Genomic DNA, 18,735 nt, shown 5'->3' on the forward strand with positions numbered 1-18,735 from the left:
CTGCACTGCTCAAATTAAACTGCGCAAACTTCTGCGGTTACTACGGGTACAAGCTCACTGATCACGAATGCTTTTTATTTAAAAAGAGGAATGCAAACCAAGCATTCGCTCCCCAGCTTTTGCATGTGAGCTCCGCTCAGTTCCTCAGTTACCCGTGACATAAACCACTTGCAGCACGGCCACCTCGTGCAGCTTTAAACGCGGAGAAGCAGAAAAAAAAAAAAAAAAAAAAAAAGAGAGATGGTAGAAAACGGAGGGGAGAGGGGGCAAATCTCGCAACTTTTTCTCACCCGGCTCATTCCGAGCCTCGCTGCCTGCCTCCTCCCTCCTGCCAGCCAGCACCCTGGGGACCCGCGGCCCGCCCCGGGGGCGGCTCCGACACCCGGCTTAAAGCTGGGCGGCGGGGGCGGGCCGGGGGCAGCCCCCGGTGCCAGCGCCCGGCCATGGCCCGCGACCGCGGCCCCCCGGTGCTGCGGCAGCCGCTCGGCCCCCCGCGCCTGCCCGCTGCGCTGCCCGCAGAGCCCCGCGGCTGGGGCTGGCTGGGAGCGGGGCTGTGGCCGGCGCTGGTGGTGGGGCTGCTGGCCGCACTCGTCGCCTGGCTCTGGTACGGCAGCGGCGACGGGAGAGGCCAGGAGAGCGGCGGGGAGGCGGCCGGGGAGGCCCCGAGGGCGAGGGGCGAAGCGGAGGGCACAGGTAGCGAGCAGGGGGCTGCTGCTGCTGCGGGGGGGACTTGCCCTGCATCTGTAGGGCTTTGGGCTTGCTGCTGACCTTACCCATTCTTTTTTCTTTTTTCTTTTTAATTGTTGTGCTTAGAGGATCTTCTGGGGAGCGGTGAGCAAGTGCTGCAGCAAACCAAGGCTGCTGCTGTGCTGTCGAGCCCTCGGGAAGCAGGGGAGGATGCACCGCAGCATAACCACGCTGAGAGCAGCAGGGCGGCCAGCAGAGCTCCGGAGAAGGAGCTGGCAAAGCCATGTGCTGCTGCCTCGGAGCCTGACGCCGGGGAGCATCCAGTTGATGTGCGTGGTGGCCAGGCTGGGCAACCGAGACCCCCTGTGGGACAGGCGAGCGATGGATGGTGCGTGATGAGCTCTGGCGGTGTTTGTAAGGATGGAAGCGAGGAGCAGCTGGGACAGCCAGCCCAGGTTCGGGACCTGGACCAGGAAGAGTGGGAAGTGGTGTCTGAGCACCTGGACTGGGGGGAGGCCGGCAGGAATGGCAGCGTGGAAGACTCGGACAGCAAGGAATGGGAACAAGGCGACTGCCCCGATGGGGACCTGAAAGCAAAGCGAGTTGCAGCGGTGCCCCCGATGTTTCAGAATATCCACGTGACTTTCCGCGTGCACTACATCACGCACTCTGACGCTCAGCTGATCGGCGTTACCGGTGACCATGAGTGTCTTGGCCAGTGGCACAGCTACGTTCCCCTCAAGTACGACAAGGATGGCTTCTGGTCTGAATCTGTTAGCTTGCCAGTAGACACCAAAGTAGAGTGGAAATTTATCTTGGTTGAGAATGGGAAGGTCACACGTTGGGAAGAATGCAGTAACAGGACCCTAGTGACCGAACACGAAGATCGAATCGCTCACCAGTGGTGGGGACACCACTGACTGGATTTTGGAAGCTGCTTATCTAATGGCAAACCTGCTTAGGTTAAGCACAGAGCCCCTGTAAGTTCTTTCTCTTCAGTAGGAGACCTTCTCGGCTGCACAGCTCTGTAAGTCCCATATCAAACCTGGTTAAACTGCGTGAGCAGCAGATCTCAGTCACTCCCTTTAGGAGATCATCTGGCATCCTGAAAAATAAACCTCATGGTCTGAAGATTTGCAAGGTAGGAGCTGAAGGCATGAGCAGCATTCCAAGCAGCTGCCTGTCCGGATAAATCTGGACCCTGGACTTGAGTTTGTGCTGCTCTGAGTGGGGCTGTGGGATGTATCTTTGTGCTGACAGCTTAGGGCTTTAAAAGCATTCTAGGAAGTGTGGTTACCTGCACTGCAATAGGAACTTAAGTGTTTTAACTTATGTAATGTATTAAGTAAGCAATAAACACTTTCAGACTGACAGTCCTTTATAACATAATCTGTGAACTGACTCTTAATTAACTTGGATAGAGTTGGGTTTCTTGACCAGAAATCTTAGTGCTAAAGGGTTCCTGAAAAGTAACAGGCACCCTTTGGAATAACAAAGGTCTAACTGCTAAGTACTTCACTTTTCTGCTCACTGCAATCTAGGAAGGACCTCAGCTCAAGCAAAGGCTTGGCAGATGCATCCTTTTTTAGTCAAATCATCACCCTGAGAGGAGAGCAAAGGTCAGAAACAACTGTCTGGGCTTAATAAATTACTTTGTCAGGGAGGGAGCAGGCTTTTTTTTTATGTTTATTTAAAACAAACAAAAACACAACCACCTAAACTAGGCTGCTGTGATAATCAGAGGACAGGATTCTCCCTGAAGTATGTGGCATATTCTGCCTGTGAAAACACTACAGTACTGTTACAAAGTACTTATCTTGAGCTTGTTTCAAGACCAGTCTCTTCCATGTGAATTTGTTCTTGCTAATTTGAAGCCTTCCAAATAAGCTGGATCACACACAATGCTTCCAGCATCAACCAGTTGTTATTTTTATAAAACAGCAGCAGAGAGGCTGCTCTATTGGCCTGCCTTTCCTATTTTTGGTTCCAAATGCACGATATGCCACTTCCAGCAAGCTCTTCTTCCTATAGCAAGGAACCTATTTGCGAACACCATGTCACTAGAACAAACTTGCTCTGCAGAGCGTAGTTTTGTGTGAGGTCTGGAAGTGTAGACATCAGCATTTCAGTTTGGGACACAAGCACGTTGCAAAGCTAATTTTCTCTGCTTATTTTTTCTGCTTCACATGGTGGAGCAGTCTCAGCACATGAACTAGACGAGTTCTGAGTGCTAGTTTGTGTTCTCAGTAAAAACAACCCCTCCCAATTGTCACGTGACAGCACAACTTGCTCTGTGGGACAGTTACTTCTGCAGATAATGTTAACTTTACTTGCTGCTTGTCTCAAGGAACTTAAAGATTCATGTGAGAAAGCTTGATTTCCTTACTCAAGGGAGCTTTCATACATTAGAAAGAGCAAGGTAGGAAATGGGAGTTAAAATTCAAGACTGACTGGTCAAGCTTCCTGTTTACTGCTTCTCTAGGATGAAAAGCACCTTTATTTCTGTGTGGAAGTGCTGCAGGTCTGGAAGGTATGTGGGATCACTGTGGGCAACTGGATGCAAAAGGGAGACGAAGGAGCTGACAATTCAGTAGGTGATTGCTGCTATTTCAGTGGTCTTTTAGGAGTGTGCATGTGCACATGCTAGTCCTGACCTCTCTCAACAGACAACTAATGTGGGACTTAATTATTTACTGCACAAGTTCAAAGGGATTAGGACTTACTTGGGCTGACAAATTAATACTAACATCAGGCTTCTTTCATCTAAGGAGCTACTGCTTCGCTGTAATAAATGCTTCTCCTATTTAATTATGACTGCTTTCTGTGTGTCAACAGAAAGCTGGGAAGCTCTGCATTTTTCGCACTTCCCTGATAAATTAAAGAGTACAATATACCCAATATACACAGGTATGTAGCTGAAATAGAAGCTGATCTTCAGGAATCATGGATACCCAAGCCAAACATGTTCTTTCAAAAGGTCTGAAATTCTTTTTCCCATTTCTGACAGTGCTTCAAATAGTGAGATACTGTCAACTTTAAGCACTTTTTTAATAACTACTGCCATTTGAGTGTGTTTATACGTACATTGCAGGCTTATCTGAGAAGATTAGCTGTGGTACTAGATTAAAGTATTCACTAGAAAGCCAATTAACCCACACTAGAATAGATTCTCTAATGCAATAATGAACATGTTTCAAACAGGCTAACTCTAAGAAGTCTCTCAAATTGAGGGCACTTTTTTTTTTTTTTTGATTAAACACCCTGCACTTTGATCCTACAGACTGCACATGCATTCCTCATGATTTCATCATCTTGCTCAATGATCAGTTTGTTTTCTTCCTAGTAGCTGGTACGGTGCTGTGTTTTGGATTCAGGAGGACAAAAATGTTGATAGCACACTGATGTTTTAGTTGTTGCAGAGCAGTGCCTACACTAAGCCAAAGACTTCCAGCTTCTCCTACTGCCCTGCCACTGAGGAGGCTGGCAGTGCACAGGAAGTTGGGAGGGGACACAACCAGGACAGCCGACCCAAACTGGCCAAAGGGATATTCCATTACCGCTGGATGTCATGCTGAAAAATAAAACTGGGGCTTATCCAGGGGAGCTGCTGTTGCTCAGGGACTGTCTGGACATTGGTCAGTTGGTAGTGAGCAATTGCATTGTGCATCACTTACTTTGTTTACTCTTTTTGCTATTTTTTTTCTTTTCCTTCCTTCTTTTCTTTCTTATTAAACTGTCCTCATCTCAAACCATTATTTCTTGCACTTTTCTTCCCCTTCCTGGGGGCTGTATGGTGCTCAGCTGTCTGCTGTATTAAACCACATGGTAGAGTTGAACAAAGTTGTCTTGCTACATAAGAATGGTTATGCTAGACTGGCCAGATATCTGTCTAATAGACCATCCTCACACCTACGTGTGAGAAACAAGTTCTTGTTGACATTTCTACTTGGATCTAGCAGCCAACAGCTCAGGATTTCCAAAAACAAATAATAAAATGCCTCGCTCACAGCTTGGCAAAGAAAGTGCAGCCAAAGACCTACAGTTTAAACTGACCAGCTCAGACTCACAACAAACTATTAGACAATTTCATTACTTTTAGGTGAAATACAATCTAGTCTTATTTGTGAAGTAGTTTGGTGCCTACTGGTGTGCCTGGATGATAAGCTGAGCAGACAGCCTGAGGCTTGGAATGGGGACTGGGCTCCTGTTGGACATGAACTAGTTTTAAGTCACATACAGAAACTTGCATTGCATCTTGCCTGCTTCCTATTTATTTTGCAGTCGCCTTTGCAAAAACCGTAGCTGACCCACATTTTCGTCACGAGTTAAACTTACTGTTAAGAGTCTCTCCACATGATCCATTCAAATATGTTACACTGGTGTAAGGTTTTATCTATAGGGTGGTGGTTGCCGTCTGTGGTGTCCTGCTGTGGTCAACATTTGCCTAACAGTCCTCCTGTTATCCACCTGTACAACATGGAATAACACAGTGTGATTCATGCCGCAAAGTCCAGGGTGTATATAGCTGGACTTGGGCTCACATCTACAGCCCTTCACCTCCCCCAGGACGATCTTTCCCTTCTGTTGGAAGCTCAGGCCTGTTCCTAACTGATGGATTCCAGCATGAGGATGTTGAGCTGCCTTTTTGCTTGGCAGATCTCTCTTCTCTCTGGCTATTTGTACCTCTCCACCTGCTCCCTTCCATTCTCCCAGGTCTGCAATCTTTTGAAACTCCTTTTAGCTTGGCTCCTTGAACGCAACTGAGAATGCGTTTTTCAGTGACCTTTTACAAGCTGCCAGACTACGGGGTGAATACATGCTCTCATTTTCTACACCTCACCTTTTTCTTAGTAAATCTGTGGTAGAGCTGTCAAATATAGGCAAACTGTAATGCACAAGCCATCTAAAACAAGTGATCCTTTCAATACAACCCATTTACAGGAAAAGGGAGGTGCCTTTATTAACATTCTGACTAAAGCTTGCAACACTGTTGAAAAAAAAAAGTAAATAAGTGGAAAAAAGTGATTGAGAAATCCAGAAAATTACTTGAATTAAATCAAAATACAGTTGACAGTGACTGAAAAAAAACTTCAGAACAACTCACTAATCTCTTTCCCCACACAATAACGCCTCAAACTAATACTCAGAGGTTTGATCTCCTCTGGATGTAGTTCCATAGCTTTAAAGCCAACAAAACTAAGCTTGTATCTGGATGGGTGTGTGCTAATGAACAGCTTTCGCGGAGCCACAGATAATAGTCATGGTTTGGACAAAATTACCGTACTTACTGTAAACCCCTTGAATTCAAGCACGGAATTCCACGTTGCCATAAATCTAAGGCAATTACAACTTCTGAAAAAGCAGGCGAGGAAAAATGCTAAGGCTAGAGAACCTGCCTCACTGCCACCTCCTGCTCACCCAGGTACAGCTGCTCAGCCCCCCCTTCTGTGTTTGGGCTTCAAAGGACATCCTGCCGTGTGTTTTGGTAGTATTGTCTATAGCACTCATAGCAAGACCTCCCCTGGTAACAAGCCAGCAGCTTCCACAACCGACTTCTCAGACAGCCTTGCTCAACTCTGAAAGGGAAGCACTTTTAATCTGCTATTCATGACCAGTCTGCCGACAAAAAAAAAAAAAAAAAAAAAAAGGCAAATTCTGGAAAAGTACTCAATTTAGGATGAGTACAAAGTTCTTGCTCACCTTTTATAGAGCTATCTTGTTTCCTGAGTTATTGTCAAATACTAGCAAAGCTTTGAAGAATTGATCTGATATTTTAACGATCTTAATACCTTCAAACTATTTTTAGTGTCACCCATTCTGTTAATTAAGTGCATTAGGTCATTTACCCACTGCTGCACAGTCCTTAAATGCTACTTGATAAAAAGTGTTAAAATAAATTCACATATGCCAGATGTGCTAAATATCCTTTCCTGTTTATTACTAAATCTTATACTAGGAGCAGCCTTCAAAAACCATTTGTAAACACATACCAAGGGAAGGATGTGTGTTTTGGTGATTCAACTGCAGAATATTTTAGAGAGCAAGTTGAAGTAATATCCCCAGCTATTTTAGCAAACTTTTAGCAAATTCTAGCAAACTAAGTTACAGCAGACTATTAAAAAGTCAGTGTAGTTTCATAATGCATTTTTTCTCACCTAAACCTCACCTATTTCAGTTTTTATAAGAGGGACACGGATGGAGGAAGGATAAAAAGTCCCAAACAATCCAGGAACATACACTGCTCTGAGTCAAAATATGAGTGCTATGCTTACAAACTTAAGCCCAGGGCAGATTTTGTACTACAAACCAAGGATGATAACATGTAATGAAAATTACAACAAAAATACCATTTGATGAGTCCGTTTTGCTTGAAGGAATTATGGTATAGGATGAAATCTGTTCAGTCTTGCAGTTGTAGGCATGTGCTTCAAAACATTTTGATATCTCAGCGTTAACAGGAGCCACATCCAGGTTTCCTGCTTGAACTGGTAATACTCGGTAGCTCTGGGACATCCACGTGAATTGGAACTTACTGAACTAGAAGCATGGGGGGAAAAGGGTTTATTTTAGATTGTGGAATACACATCACTTCAAAACTAAATTTCTTAAAAAAAAAAAAAAAAAAAAAAGGACCTGAAAACATGTGCAAGATCCAGAACACATGGAAGAAAGCCCTTACTGTAACTTGAAGCAATCAGTAATGCCCTGTGGCCAGCGTCACCCACAGCACATAGCTACTGACAACATGTGCCAGTGAAAGTCTGTATTTAGATATTACTCGGATGGATTTACTCCTCTGTACTTCCCATTCATTTAAAAGTAAAAACCTGTAAAGAATGTCCTGGTTCAAGGCAAGAATTGCAGAACTATGAGAACCCTTATTATCACAGTTTATTTTAAACATAACATACATACGTGAAAATAATCATTAATGCACATAAGTCTTCATTTTGACAACTTCTCCTTTTCCTTTGCTTTCTCTATCTTCATTTCCTGAGTTCTGATCATTGATGACATAGCTGAAAATAGCAAAAGGAACAGATTATCTGAACACCAGCTTATGTTAAAATGATTGACACCTCAGGTGCAGACTCCTCAAGCTTTGTAATATCCTCCCACATGTTACACTCTGCATTTATCATGCCCTTCTAAATAAAACTTTGATTTGCACTTCTTCAGATGCAGGAAAGATGGATCTAGTTGTGAATAGACACCATGTAATCTGCTTTCTGGTGTCTAAGTGACAAATAGTAGAGTAGTGGAAAAATGCTACTGATTTTAGAATGTCTCTTACAGGGCAACATTGAATTAATGTTCAGCCCAGTGACCATGACAACAAGTTTACTTATTATGCGTATAATATTTTTTTTTTATATACATAATCTCTTTGATATAGTTACAGTTGACACATTACAGATTTGTACATAGATTTTTATGTAGCATACAGAAAACAGACTACCTGAAGATGTTAGCAATGGCCAAGAATAAAAATGAGAACAATTACCTTATACTTCATATATGATTATTTTTTAAGCAAATCAGGTCACTTGAATGTCCTTGATGTATGAACTGTATGATGTAGGGAAATACTGGTTTCCCATAGCCATGTAAGGAGACTTAAAAGAGAAAAGGTGGAGTTATTGAAACGTGAATTCAGAAAAAGTGCAGAGAAAAGATATTCCATCTCATCTAGCATTCTGCAATTGCAGGCAGGGCTCATGGTAGTCTTATCAGTGACTTCAAAGGGAGCAAGAACAGTTCAAAAAAGTTGTCTATGACTGTGGTCATCTCAGATTAAAAAAAACAAAAAACAAAAAAGAAAACAAAAAAGAAAACGTTGAGGAGGAAAGGATATGCTTGTAAGGCCACTGCTGGGAAGCTATGTTTTTTTTGAATCAATTGCTGTCACAGTATCATCCAGTTTCTGTAAGAGTCATCAGCTTTTGACATGATAGCACATGAGGGCAGCCCTGACCAGCTGCCATGTTTGAAATGTTAAGGATCTTGAAGCTTATTAAGAGTTAAGGGGCTGAGAAACAACGCATCATGTAGTTAATCCAATTACTCTCTGAGGAGCAGGATAAAGTAGAAGCGGGTACTGGTAAAACAGGAACAAATAAACTGACATCATATAAAACACAGAAACACAAGTAGTGCTTTGGCAGGTAACACAGTTTCTGGGGACTGTATTTTAAATAAAATAGGAATGTATTTGGTAAATACTGGCACCTTGGCTTTTTCTCTGTAACGTTTCCACCTGGTTTTGCAGGCTTTCCATCTTGTTCTGTAGCTTCTTAGATGTGTCCTCACTAGTTTCCACAGACTGAGAAGCTATTGAAAAAATTACTTGTCAGCATGTTATGACAAAATAAAAGAGTCATAGTAAGATAAATTATTTAATCATTCCATCTAAAGTAAAGTTCCTAGAAAACGTCAATCAAAATTTCCAATAGCAAAGAAAATGAGTGAGAAGGCAAGGTTATTAAAAGAATTTTATATTTTATTGCATTTCTGTTCATGGGAGAATGCAACTGAATTTCTAGATTGCCTATAAATGTGCTTGGGAATGGGAAAAAAGTGTTTTATGTTAATTAAGTAATATTTATACCCACAACTTATAAATAAAACTCTGCCAGTAAATTTGCAGTGATTTCACAAAGGAAAGTAGTAGTGTCACTTTCATTTTACCAATGGGAAAACTAAGGTAAAGAAAGATGCAACTTATTGAAACAAGGAATAACCTGAGCATTGCTAGTCAACTGACTGAAAGTCATGGCTGTGACTTTGACTTGCTAGATCTCCCATGGTCTACATAGGAACAATCTGGAGTTTAATTCCAATTATAGCTGTGGAGGTAACCATACCACAAAGCCTGGCATTATGTTTACATTCCCTAAAACAAGTGAAATCCAGAGATGAGACACACTAGAGAGGAAGGTTGTGCTGCTCTACAGGCACAGAAATTTGCAGGTACCCATTTGGCCAGTTCAGCACGTAGACTGGGAAATGCTACACACCTTGCACTCTCCTTATGAACAGGTATTTCTGAGTTGCTGGATGTGCACTGAAAATACAGGTGAGCTAACAAATACACACTTCGTCTTTGCACAGCCAGCCAGAAAGCAAAGGTCAATTAGCAATACTGTTCACGTTCCAGTCAGGCTGATTGCACAGCCCAGCTCTTTTAGATACCTTTCTACAGACAGAGAGAGGATCCTGATGTTTTTAAAGTACTGAAAAATGAAGTAACTGAGAAGCTTGCATTTATGGGATAGCAGTGCAATACAAACATGCTACAGTTATGCTGAAAATACAGAAAAAACAATTTCCAGCTGAGAAGCAAGACAAATTAGTCTCTTTTGATTAGATTTCTGCCAGTACTACAACTAGCTTAGAGCTAGGTGGGCTACATTTCTATTACACTGCTACTTGCAGTGCTTATTTGCCTGCTAAGAGAAGTGGTTATTTTCAGATTTTAAGAAAGAGGAAGAGAAAAATTACAAAAAATGTTATTTGGCAATTAAGTATCATGTGAAAAGTCAGTAGCTTACCTACTTTTCTTTTTGTACCTACTCACATTTTGTACCTACTCACATTCTGCAAAGTGAAGTAATAAAGCAGACCCGACAGCCTGGCTCATCAGTAAGTAATTAATAGACTACCTGGAATGGAACGCTCGTCATCGTCATACATTTTGTGGTTCTGGAAAACCTATTTTTCTACCACTTAAAGGCTACAAAGACACAGTCTTATATCAGTATTTTCAGTAAACCCCATAACATTTTTAGACGTGTTACAGAGACAATATCAACTATGAAAAATGTGAATATTAGACAACTTTGTTGCCTCTTATTGCAAATATTAAGCAACCCTACATGCTACATATTTACCCGAATAAAGAAATTCACTGGTTCTTACATTTAGTGGCATGTGGCACATATGTCCTCTTCCCTTTGTATAGCACACTGATTAGCTACTATATTTTACTCACAACTCGTTCATCACAGAAAAAACACCTTTACTTCAACACATCTGTGACAGGGCTTAGCTTTCACGAAATAGAAGCCTCTACCTTGTATCAAAGGCAGTCTGATGCAAGCAAAAACAGAGCAGTTTCAGGTAAGTGGGCCAGAACTCCTGTGTTTTAAAATGAACCACTGATAAGTTATCTTTCAATAAATTTGCAAGCTGTAGTTCTACTTTCTGGAACAACAGATCAAGATCAACCCTGTATCAGCCCTGTACACTTCAGAAACACCAGTGTGTATATTTGGCAATGTGACTGGGTTCTGTTAGCTACACATTACAAACATATATTAAAAAACCAAATGCAGAATTAAGTAAAGGTACCACATTCATAAATCGCCAAAGACTGGATCAGTGAACGATGGTGGGACTCCACAGGTTTTTACAGAATAACAGGAGCAGAATTTAACCTGCTCTTTGTAACTCACTTACTGTATTGGCTGGGAAGAGACCCAGCCAAGATCTTTGGATCAGTAAATGGGACTGGACTTACTTATCCAGGGGACTGTGGATTCAATGTCTGGAGAATCACTTTTCCTCACAGAGGGTCTGTGCTCTGGTGAGGTGCTGGGGCCAGCTGCAAGGTCGTCTGGTGGAGCAAGTGTAGCGGAGACCTTTCTCTGCACCTCTCAGCTGAACAGACCTTCTTAAGTCTGGACTTGTAATGAGGAGCTGCTCAGAAGAATTCTGGGGTTTTCTCACAAAATCCCGCCCTTCAACTACTCTCCAGAAGACTGGAGAGTCTTCTGTATAAAAAGTGATACCTGTAGGTATTTTGGAAGCTAGGGAAATCCCTGGATGTCGTAGATGGTTTAATAGAATGCTGACAGTATCTACTTTCTATACTATTTAGAAGTTTAAAAAGAAGATTCATAGCAGTTACTCCTCAGGACAGACAGAGGAGAACTAAGCTGTCTCTGAAAAAAATTAAAAAATAAAAAAAATTGACCTAAATACTAAGAGACAACAAATTTTCAGCATCTGTAGGCAATTTTCACAGAAAATTCACAGAATGTAAAATCTCTGCGCAGCAAAAGAGAAGAAGGCTAAGCCTACTATCTTCTAACCTCGGTGCTCAAAGACATACCCTTAATATTCATATTTAGGTTAATGTCACTGCATTTTAAAAGGTACTGACCATGCAGCACTTTCAATAAAATCAAGGGAATCCTCAATGACTTGATCCCTCTCAAAAGCATATCAATATTTAGATACTTGAATACAGAATACAGGCTCTTAAAGGCCTAAACTTAGGCACCAGAATTTGAAAGTATTATCTGTACTAATTACACAAGGCTATTACTATTCACAAATAACTGTCACAGAAGAAACCCATTTTAAGTGTTCTGGTATCAGCCTCCATGGAGCTTGTTTGCACCAAACCACGGATTTTGCAACAAGGTTTGTGTGTTTGTTTGTTTTGAATAATACTCAGTAATGTGTCAGTTCCACATCCATGGGGAACACTCATCCTCAAATGCAGCCAGCAAAAACTCACCAGGAGACGTGAAGGGCCAGGTCGTGCCTTGGGATTGATGATCTGCAGTTGGTAAGCATAAAGGATCCCTGCAAGCAAGAAGATGGCATAAACTTGCAATATTCTGTAAATATTCTGCTAAGTTTTGGTAAGGCTAGCTAGCCTCTACAGTGAGAACATAAAGCTCTCATATGTAATCCCCACCTCTTCTACATGTATATTAAAGGCAAACAATGCAATTAAGTTCCAGAGCTCTTAGAGGGATGAAAGAAACATCCCAGCTTTGTTTTGTAGTTCCCAGGAAGTTTTTAGCATTATGAATAAAACAAAAACATGCTCACAACTAATGCAGTTTTTAAAAAGCCTTAGAAAATGAATTCTGAATGAGTACTTTGAGAAGCAGGTAGCTCAGCTAAGTGAGATCACTTCTCACTGGACAAAAGAATCCTGTTTAATGCTGCTTTCAGTGGCAGAGTCTCTAGTTGGAGCCTCCCCACATGGAAAAGACATAGGGCTGTCAAGGTCACAGCAAAAGCCTTGCTATTAGGTTTGCTACACTTTACTTTTTTAGAAGATGAGCTGCTTTTTTAAGCAGAGTAAAATTGCACACAGCTATATCCTAAAGGTGAAGAAAAACAATAGTAAAATAGTTACACACGTTCACTGAAAGTCTATTAGACTGGTAGTGAATTTAGATTACTGAAATAAGGGCTATCTTTGGGAAATAAAGGACTACATTTTGTACAAATAACGCGTAGTCATGGAAATGGAAAAAAAATGTATCGAACTTCTAATTTTGACAACTACTGAAACTGTTATCTTCTTTCTTGTTACCCACATGACAGAGCCTAGATCTAGCTTCTTCAAACCAGCTTCCACTTATTAGGAATGTGCTTTCTAGTCCATATTTCACCTAACGACATCAAATTAAGTACCATCATATATTCATGCCATTTCCAGCTTTGTCCTGTGCGTTTTCTCAGGCACAGTACATTTTTAGAGTACAGCGATATTTGATGAGAGAACGAAACGGATCACTGATTTATATCCAAGCAACAGACAGACTGACTTTAAGTACTGGCATTGAGAGACACTTAGAAGTATTCCAAAGAAGTAAAATCCTGCTGAACTTAGTGTTGACCTTTTGTAGAAATGCTCCCTTTCCTCCAGCAGCTCTGCTGTTGTACCTGTATCTCTGCCAAATACACCCTGCTAAGCCTGCTTCAAGCATACAAAGTGCTATCCTTATCATGTAAAACCTTCTTCCCCTGTCAGGTTTTTTGCAACAACCTCAAGTTGTGAACAGACAAAAAAAAATTTTTTTCTTGTCCCTAAATACTTGCTGTTTGACATCTTGTTCTGATATGGTAACTTTGGATACAGCACAATTCTTAACTAAGGCACTGAGAATGGAAGTAAAAATAGAAATAAAAACAAAAATCAAGCTTCATCTCAATTTTCATAGGAGATAATCAATAACATCTCTCCTCTGCCAAACCTATCTTGAGGCATCTGGTTCCAGCTTTCCATTTACCATTTGTGTTTCTTTTGGTGGAAGTCCACTATGTAATAAACAAAGTATTTATTTAAAAGGAAATTTGTTCTATGGGGGATATTGTCACCTTTTTCTTTACAAAAAAGGCTGAAGTGCTGAATGCCTTTTAGCAGTCATTCTCACTTGTTTAAAACCAAGAAAGAAGAGAAAGAAGGAATTCTATGTGAAAATAAAAACATAAATGCCCAAAAGAAAGCAATAAAGGTAAATGGTGTAGTCACTTCCTATTTCCCTGCCATCTGATGTATCTGAGGAACCAGGCAAACCACAGAAGCTGTGGAAGCTTTTGGTCATCTCACCTTTATTCCTAAGAATACCTTTCTTGCATAAAGATATCCTATACTGCTCCCAAAATACATGAATGTCCAAATTCTAGTTTTAGAAGACAACAGAGGTATACCACACATGACAGAAATAACAGTTTACTGCTCTTACACAGTGTTCCTTATGGTTGCTAAAGGTGATGTTTTCCCACCATCGCTGTCATTCTTGCCAAGATCTACAGAGGAGATGTTATCATCTGAGCTTGTTAATTCTTGAGGAGTCCTCTTTAAGTCCTGCAGTGGTTCCTCCTTCAAAACGCTTAGCTTGGAAAGCATCTGAAATAAAATCATTCTGTTACAATGCATTTTAATAAAGACACAGCTTTTCAAAACACATCCAAAGTCACATGTTTTTCCACCTCTTTTCTTGTCTTACCAGTTAGAAAAAAGTGGGTTTTGGTCGTTCTAATTAAAAAGTGGTAGAGGATAGGTCATGATAACTTGAAAACTGTCAAAATACTAAATGTGACCACACTCTTATCTGGAAAGTTATCTGACCAAAATATGTAAAGAAACTAAATACAATTAAAGGAGAACATAGCTGACATAACTGTGTTTTAAGTAAACATTGTAAAAAGGTTACTACTATTGTCCCAAGGTCAAAAACAAAAAATAAGCATTTAATTATAAGAGTATTTTTTCTCATGCAACCACAAGCTTTTTCACAACAACCCTGTTACCTTTTTAACCTGTGATTCCAGGTCTTACTGTACAGAGAACAACCAGCTTGGAAGGTAGTAATATTAGTATCTCAGGGTGCTTTCTAGGCACTTGTTTCTCTAACAGCTGAGTTGTCTGCAATTATGAACTACTTGATTGTCACAGCCCTGCTCTGAGATGAAGTGCAACATCATTCAAATGAAACCATTCCTTCCTATGAAGAACTGGTTTTTCCAGAGTACTCAACACATTGCATACTCAAAGCATTGCTCCCACCAACTTAACCTTCATCTGTGCACAGAACTGGCACTTTTTGCTGATGCATTTTTATTGAAAAACATCAGGTCTGTTTTGGACGATTATACAAAATCTATACAAAAAAAAAAACAGCAAAAGATTTTTTTTCCTCAAAATCGATTTGACTTGATGTTTTCTATAATGGAAAATCAACATAGCACTATAATCCAATTTAAATCTAATGTAAATGTACAAACACAAAAGAAAATAAGGGCAGTGTTTTATCTTCTAGGATAAATTTGGTCAAAAGTCAGTGAAAGCCAGCTTGGAGAAAGATTTAAGTATAACAAGCAGTAACTTTTAGAAGGTCAATCAGATGGTAAAATGTATCAGGAACTATGGACAAGTCTATTTTCACTACCAAATATACGTGGTTGACAACAAATACCATAAAACAAAAAAAGTAAAAAATGAAGTTATTGGTGATGCAAGTAAGATGAATTGCTATTACAATCTATAGTGTGGTTATTTTTTATTGTCTGGTTGTTTTTTTCATGTATTTCACAAGCAGAAAGAAACAGAATCTGAGACTCCACAATGAATGAGAAGCTATAGACAATGATTTTGTCTTCGGTGCTAAGAAACTGCTCTTGGATGTTTCTAGCGGGTGCTTTCCCGTTCAGAATCTCCACGTTATTTTTAATCTTTGGAACATCCCTGTGTCAGTACACTTTCGCTCTATGAATTGGGTACTCACGTGAAGGGCACAGATGGCCAAGTTCAGGGGAAGTGGCATAGCAGCGGAGTACAGGCAGGGAAGAGGCACCACGTGCCGTGGCTTGCCTGAAGCAGAAGCTGATGAGTACCCTGGGCCCTGCAGCTCCTGTAGAAGAACACTAATCATGTGCCAAGCACAAGAAGCAGGTACCAGACAGCAAGCCCTAAGCAACAGCAGATCACTTTTAGTCACAGCTTTCACAATATGCAGCACTCAATTCTCAAAACACTTTCTAGTTTTTATTGTAACTGGATACACCAGTGATCATTTCATTGTTTTCAGAATTTTTAACAGATGCTCAGGATTCTCTCAAGTGGAGGACATTTCAGGGCTACCACAATACTAAACTATCCCACATTCCTTGTATGCTTTCTTTCTCCCCTGTTTGAAAAAAACAAACAAACAAACAAAAAAACCCAAACCAAACCAAAACAAAACCAACCAAACAAAAACACCTTACATGGAAATTTGCATCCTAAAGAGCCAGAACTCTGAGCAGCTGAAAATAACTCTTCCTTCTGGAGCAGCAGCAGCTCACCTGTAAGACACCTTGGACTTACACGTTAGCCAGACCAAAATGTAGAACATAGCCTATGAGAATACAGGGTTGTGCAGAGAGCAAAGCGTGTGAACACCTGCCAGGCTGCAATGCAGATTTAACAGAGAAGCTCCCTCAGTTTTAGTGGCTTGATTCGGTCCAGCACCACATTTTTTTTAAGTTTTCCAATTTTTATCATCTTGATCTGCTTCCCCATACTTTTGCTGTGGAGACAGTGCTCAGAGTCAGGACATAAGCTTTTAAATAACATTGCATCCAAAACAAAACAGAAATAAGTTCTACTGTAACTTGACCATAGATGGCTGCTAGGGTCCATTAGACCCCTTAAATAACACACGGGGAAAAGCGGTCACATTCCTGCACTATGTTTAACTAGATCTGCTTCTTTGGTCTCTAGAGTCAGGGAATTTTTTTGCTCAGGGTAGTGAGAGACTGCCATAAAGATTGTACGTCCATCATTCTGCACCAGAAACCCAAACCATTACTCCCTGAGCAACGTGACCATCCCATGCTGGCAGGGAACCTTTAGCTGTACCAGTGGCCGTATTTGGATCCATCAAGCAAGCTGCCCTTCTATTTTTAACATTAGCCCAATTTAGCAGCTATCTGAGCTGAGCTAATCTGAAGCTCCCTACCTGCAAGGCCAGCTAGCTCAATCCGAATGCTCATCAGTTTGCTCATTAGTTGGTCTTTTTCCAGTTTCATATCATTAATTGCATGGAGTCTCTCAGTGCACGTGTTTACCAGCTTAACCTTTTCCAATTCCAGCTGGCTCAGCGCGGCCTCTGACTTGTGTATTCTAACTTCTTCCTCCTCCTTTGCAATCTACTCATACAAAAATAATAATTGTGTAATATATAGATGTATATATAAATTAAACACAAAAAAAAAGAAAACATCATCATTACTTTAATTCTCATTTGTCAGATAACAATCTGGAGCATGAAAGAAAAATGGAGTAGAAAAGCAATTCTGTGAAAATGAGTAATCCACGCAAAAAGGGTACTCCAGAGTCTGATCTGATGGCTTTCCAGCATGTTTAACCTTACTAGGTGTACGATATCAAAATTATTTCCATCCTTTTGCACCATTACCTCCATGTTCTTTAATACTCAACTGTCCTCTGACAGAAATGCATGAAATTCCCTATCTGCAGCAATTTTTTTCAGAAGCTGCCAACCTGAGTAAGACTACCATATCACATGATTTTTGTCTGAGAATTTGCCAGTTATACACAGTGTTCTCAGCTTGGAGTGCTCACTGTCTGTTATTTCTCAGTAACACTGTATTTCTTGTTCTGCTACTCATGTGGACCATTGTATCCCTCAGAACAGCATGTTACATTCCAGCTGTGGCAAGCCTTTTGAAGACTGCTTTTGCACCAATGAAATACTCATTTTTGGTGGGAATGTGCTCATATTAATCTTCACCAACTCTTCCAGTGTTGTTAGGATTCCAAGGACGGTCTCATATTGACTTTAAAACCAGACAGTGTTGGAATATTAAGGTGCAGATTTACAACAAGAAAATATTAACTGTATTACAGACATAAATACACCATCATTTACAGACCTTATGTTCTTGCACTTGAAGTTTCCGGTTCCTTTCCCGTTTCTTTTAAAAGCTGCAACTTCTCAACTTCCATCACTCCAGCAGTTTGATACTGCTGGTCTACAACTTGGATCATGATAACAATTTGCTTTTGCAAGATCTCAATAATCCTTTCCTTCTCTATTACCTGCAGCTTCAGCGTTTCACACTCTGACTGCACATCATGTAAATGGACCTCTTTGTTCTTTAGATGCTCAAGCTCCTGCATATTACTGCCAACATGTGAATGCAGCTTCTTGATTTCCTTATTGGTATCCTCAAGAGATGTTTCTTTCTCCTTCAGACATGCCATAAGATTTGACACTGTTCTCTCAGCAGTCTCCAAATCTATCTGTTTGGCTCTAAGATCTTCTTGAACTTTACCAAGTCTTTCCTTGGTTGACTCTAGTTGGAAAGTCAAGGAGGAGATTCTTACAATGGTTTCAAATTTTTCCTTAACTGCAGCCCTCTGAATAATAGCAATAAAAGGAGTGACCAAGAGAAATGTTTATTTCTGCCTTCACAACTTCATGTCACTTTCTAGTTTTCTACAGTACGTCTTAAACATCTGTGAGTTTCAGAGGAAAATTACATCAGTGTGGTCAGATCTACACTGACTATATGAGTTTTGGTTTTCACTACTCATTCTCCATTTGATAAAGTACTAATCGGAATACTGGTTTTATTTTTATTTTTATTTTGGTCTGGTATGTTTAATTTTCTGTGATAAAAAAAAAAAAAGTTACTTTAAAATTTAGAGCAGCTGGGGCTAAAAAAACCTTAAGTGTTAAAAATTGATCAATTGCACTATAAATTGAAAAAAAATATATACATGAAAAAATT

The 18,735-nt window shown here is 40.7% G+C and overlaps 2 protein-coding genes across 2 annotated transcripts in view; one reads left to right on the forward strand and one right to left on the reverse strand.

Annotated features, from left to right (window-relative positions):
- CCDC158 (coiled-coil domain containing 158) overlaps positions 1-18,735 on the reverse strand; it is a 43,639-nt gene that overhangs the window by 16,395 nt on the left and 8,509 nt on the right. The window contains 13 exon segments of the mRNA XM_072036785.1: positions 5,023-5,154; positions 7,035-7,224; positions 7,603-7,706; positions 8,917-9,018; positions 11,207-11,314; positions 11,317-11,385; positions 12,212-12,279; positions 14,181-14,344; positions 15,723-15,848; positions 16,501-16,505; positions 16,938-17,127; positions 17,875-17,910; positions 17,912-18,361. Of these exon segments, the coding sequence (XP_071892886.1) occupies positions 7,633-7,706; positions 8,917-9,018; positions 11,207-11,314; positions 11,317-11,385; positions 12,212-12,279; positions 14,181-14,344; positions 15,723-15,848; positions 16,501-16,505; positions 16,938-17,127; positions 17,875-17,910; positions 17,912-18,361 (1,392 nt within the window). The 3' untranslated portion in view covers positions 5,023-5,154; positions 7,035-7,224; positions 7,603-7,632.
- Positions 402-2,076, forward strand: STBD1 (starch binding domain 1). Its single transcript, XM_027456075.3, has 2 exons — positions 402-693; positions 814-2,076. Exons 1-2 carry the CDS (start codon positions 444-446, stop codon positions 1,605-1,607), a joined length of 1,044 nt encoding a protein of 347 aa, XP_027311876.2. The 5' UTR covers positions 402-443; the 3' UTR covers positions 1,608-2,076.

Source organism: Anas platyrhynchos, chromosome 4, assembly GCF_047663525.1.
Source record: "Anas platyrhynchos isolate ZD024472 breed Pekin duck chromosome 4, IASCAAS_PekinDuck_T2T, whole genome shotgun sequence".
Classification (NCBI taxonomy): domain Eukaryota; kingdom Metazoa; phylum Chordata; class Aves; order Anseriformes; family Anatidae; genus Anas; species Anas platyrhynchos.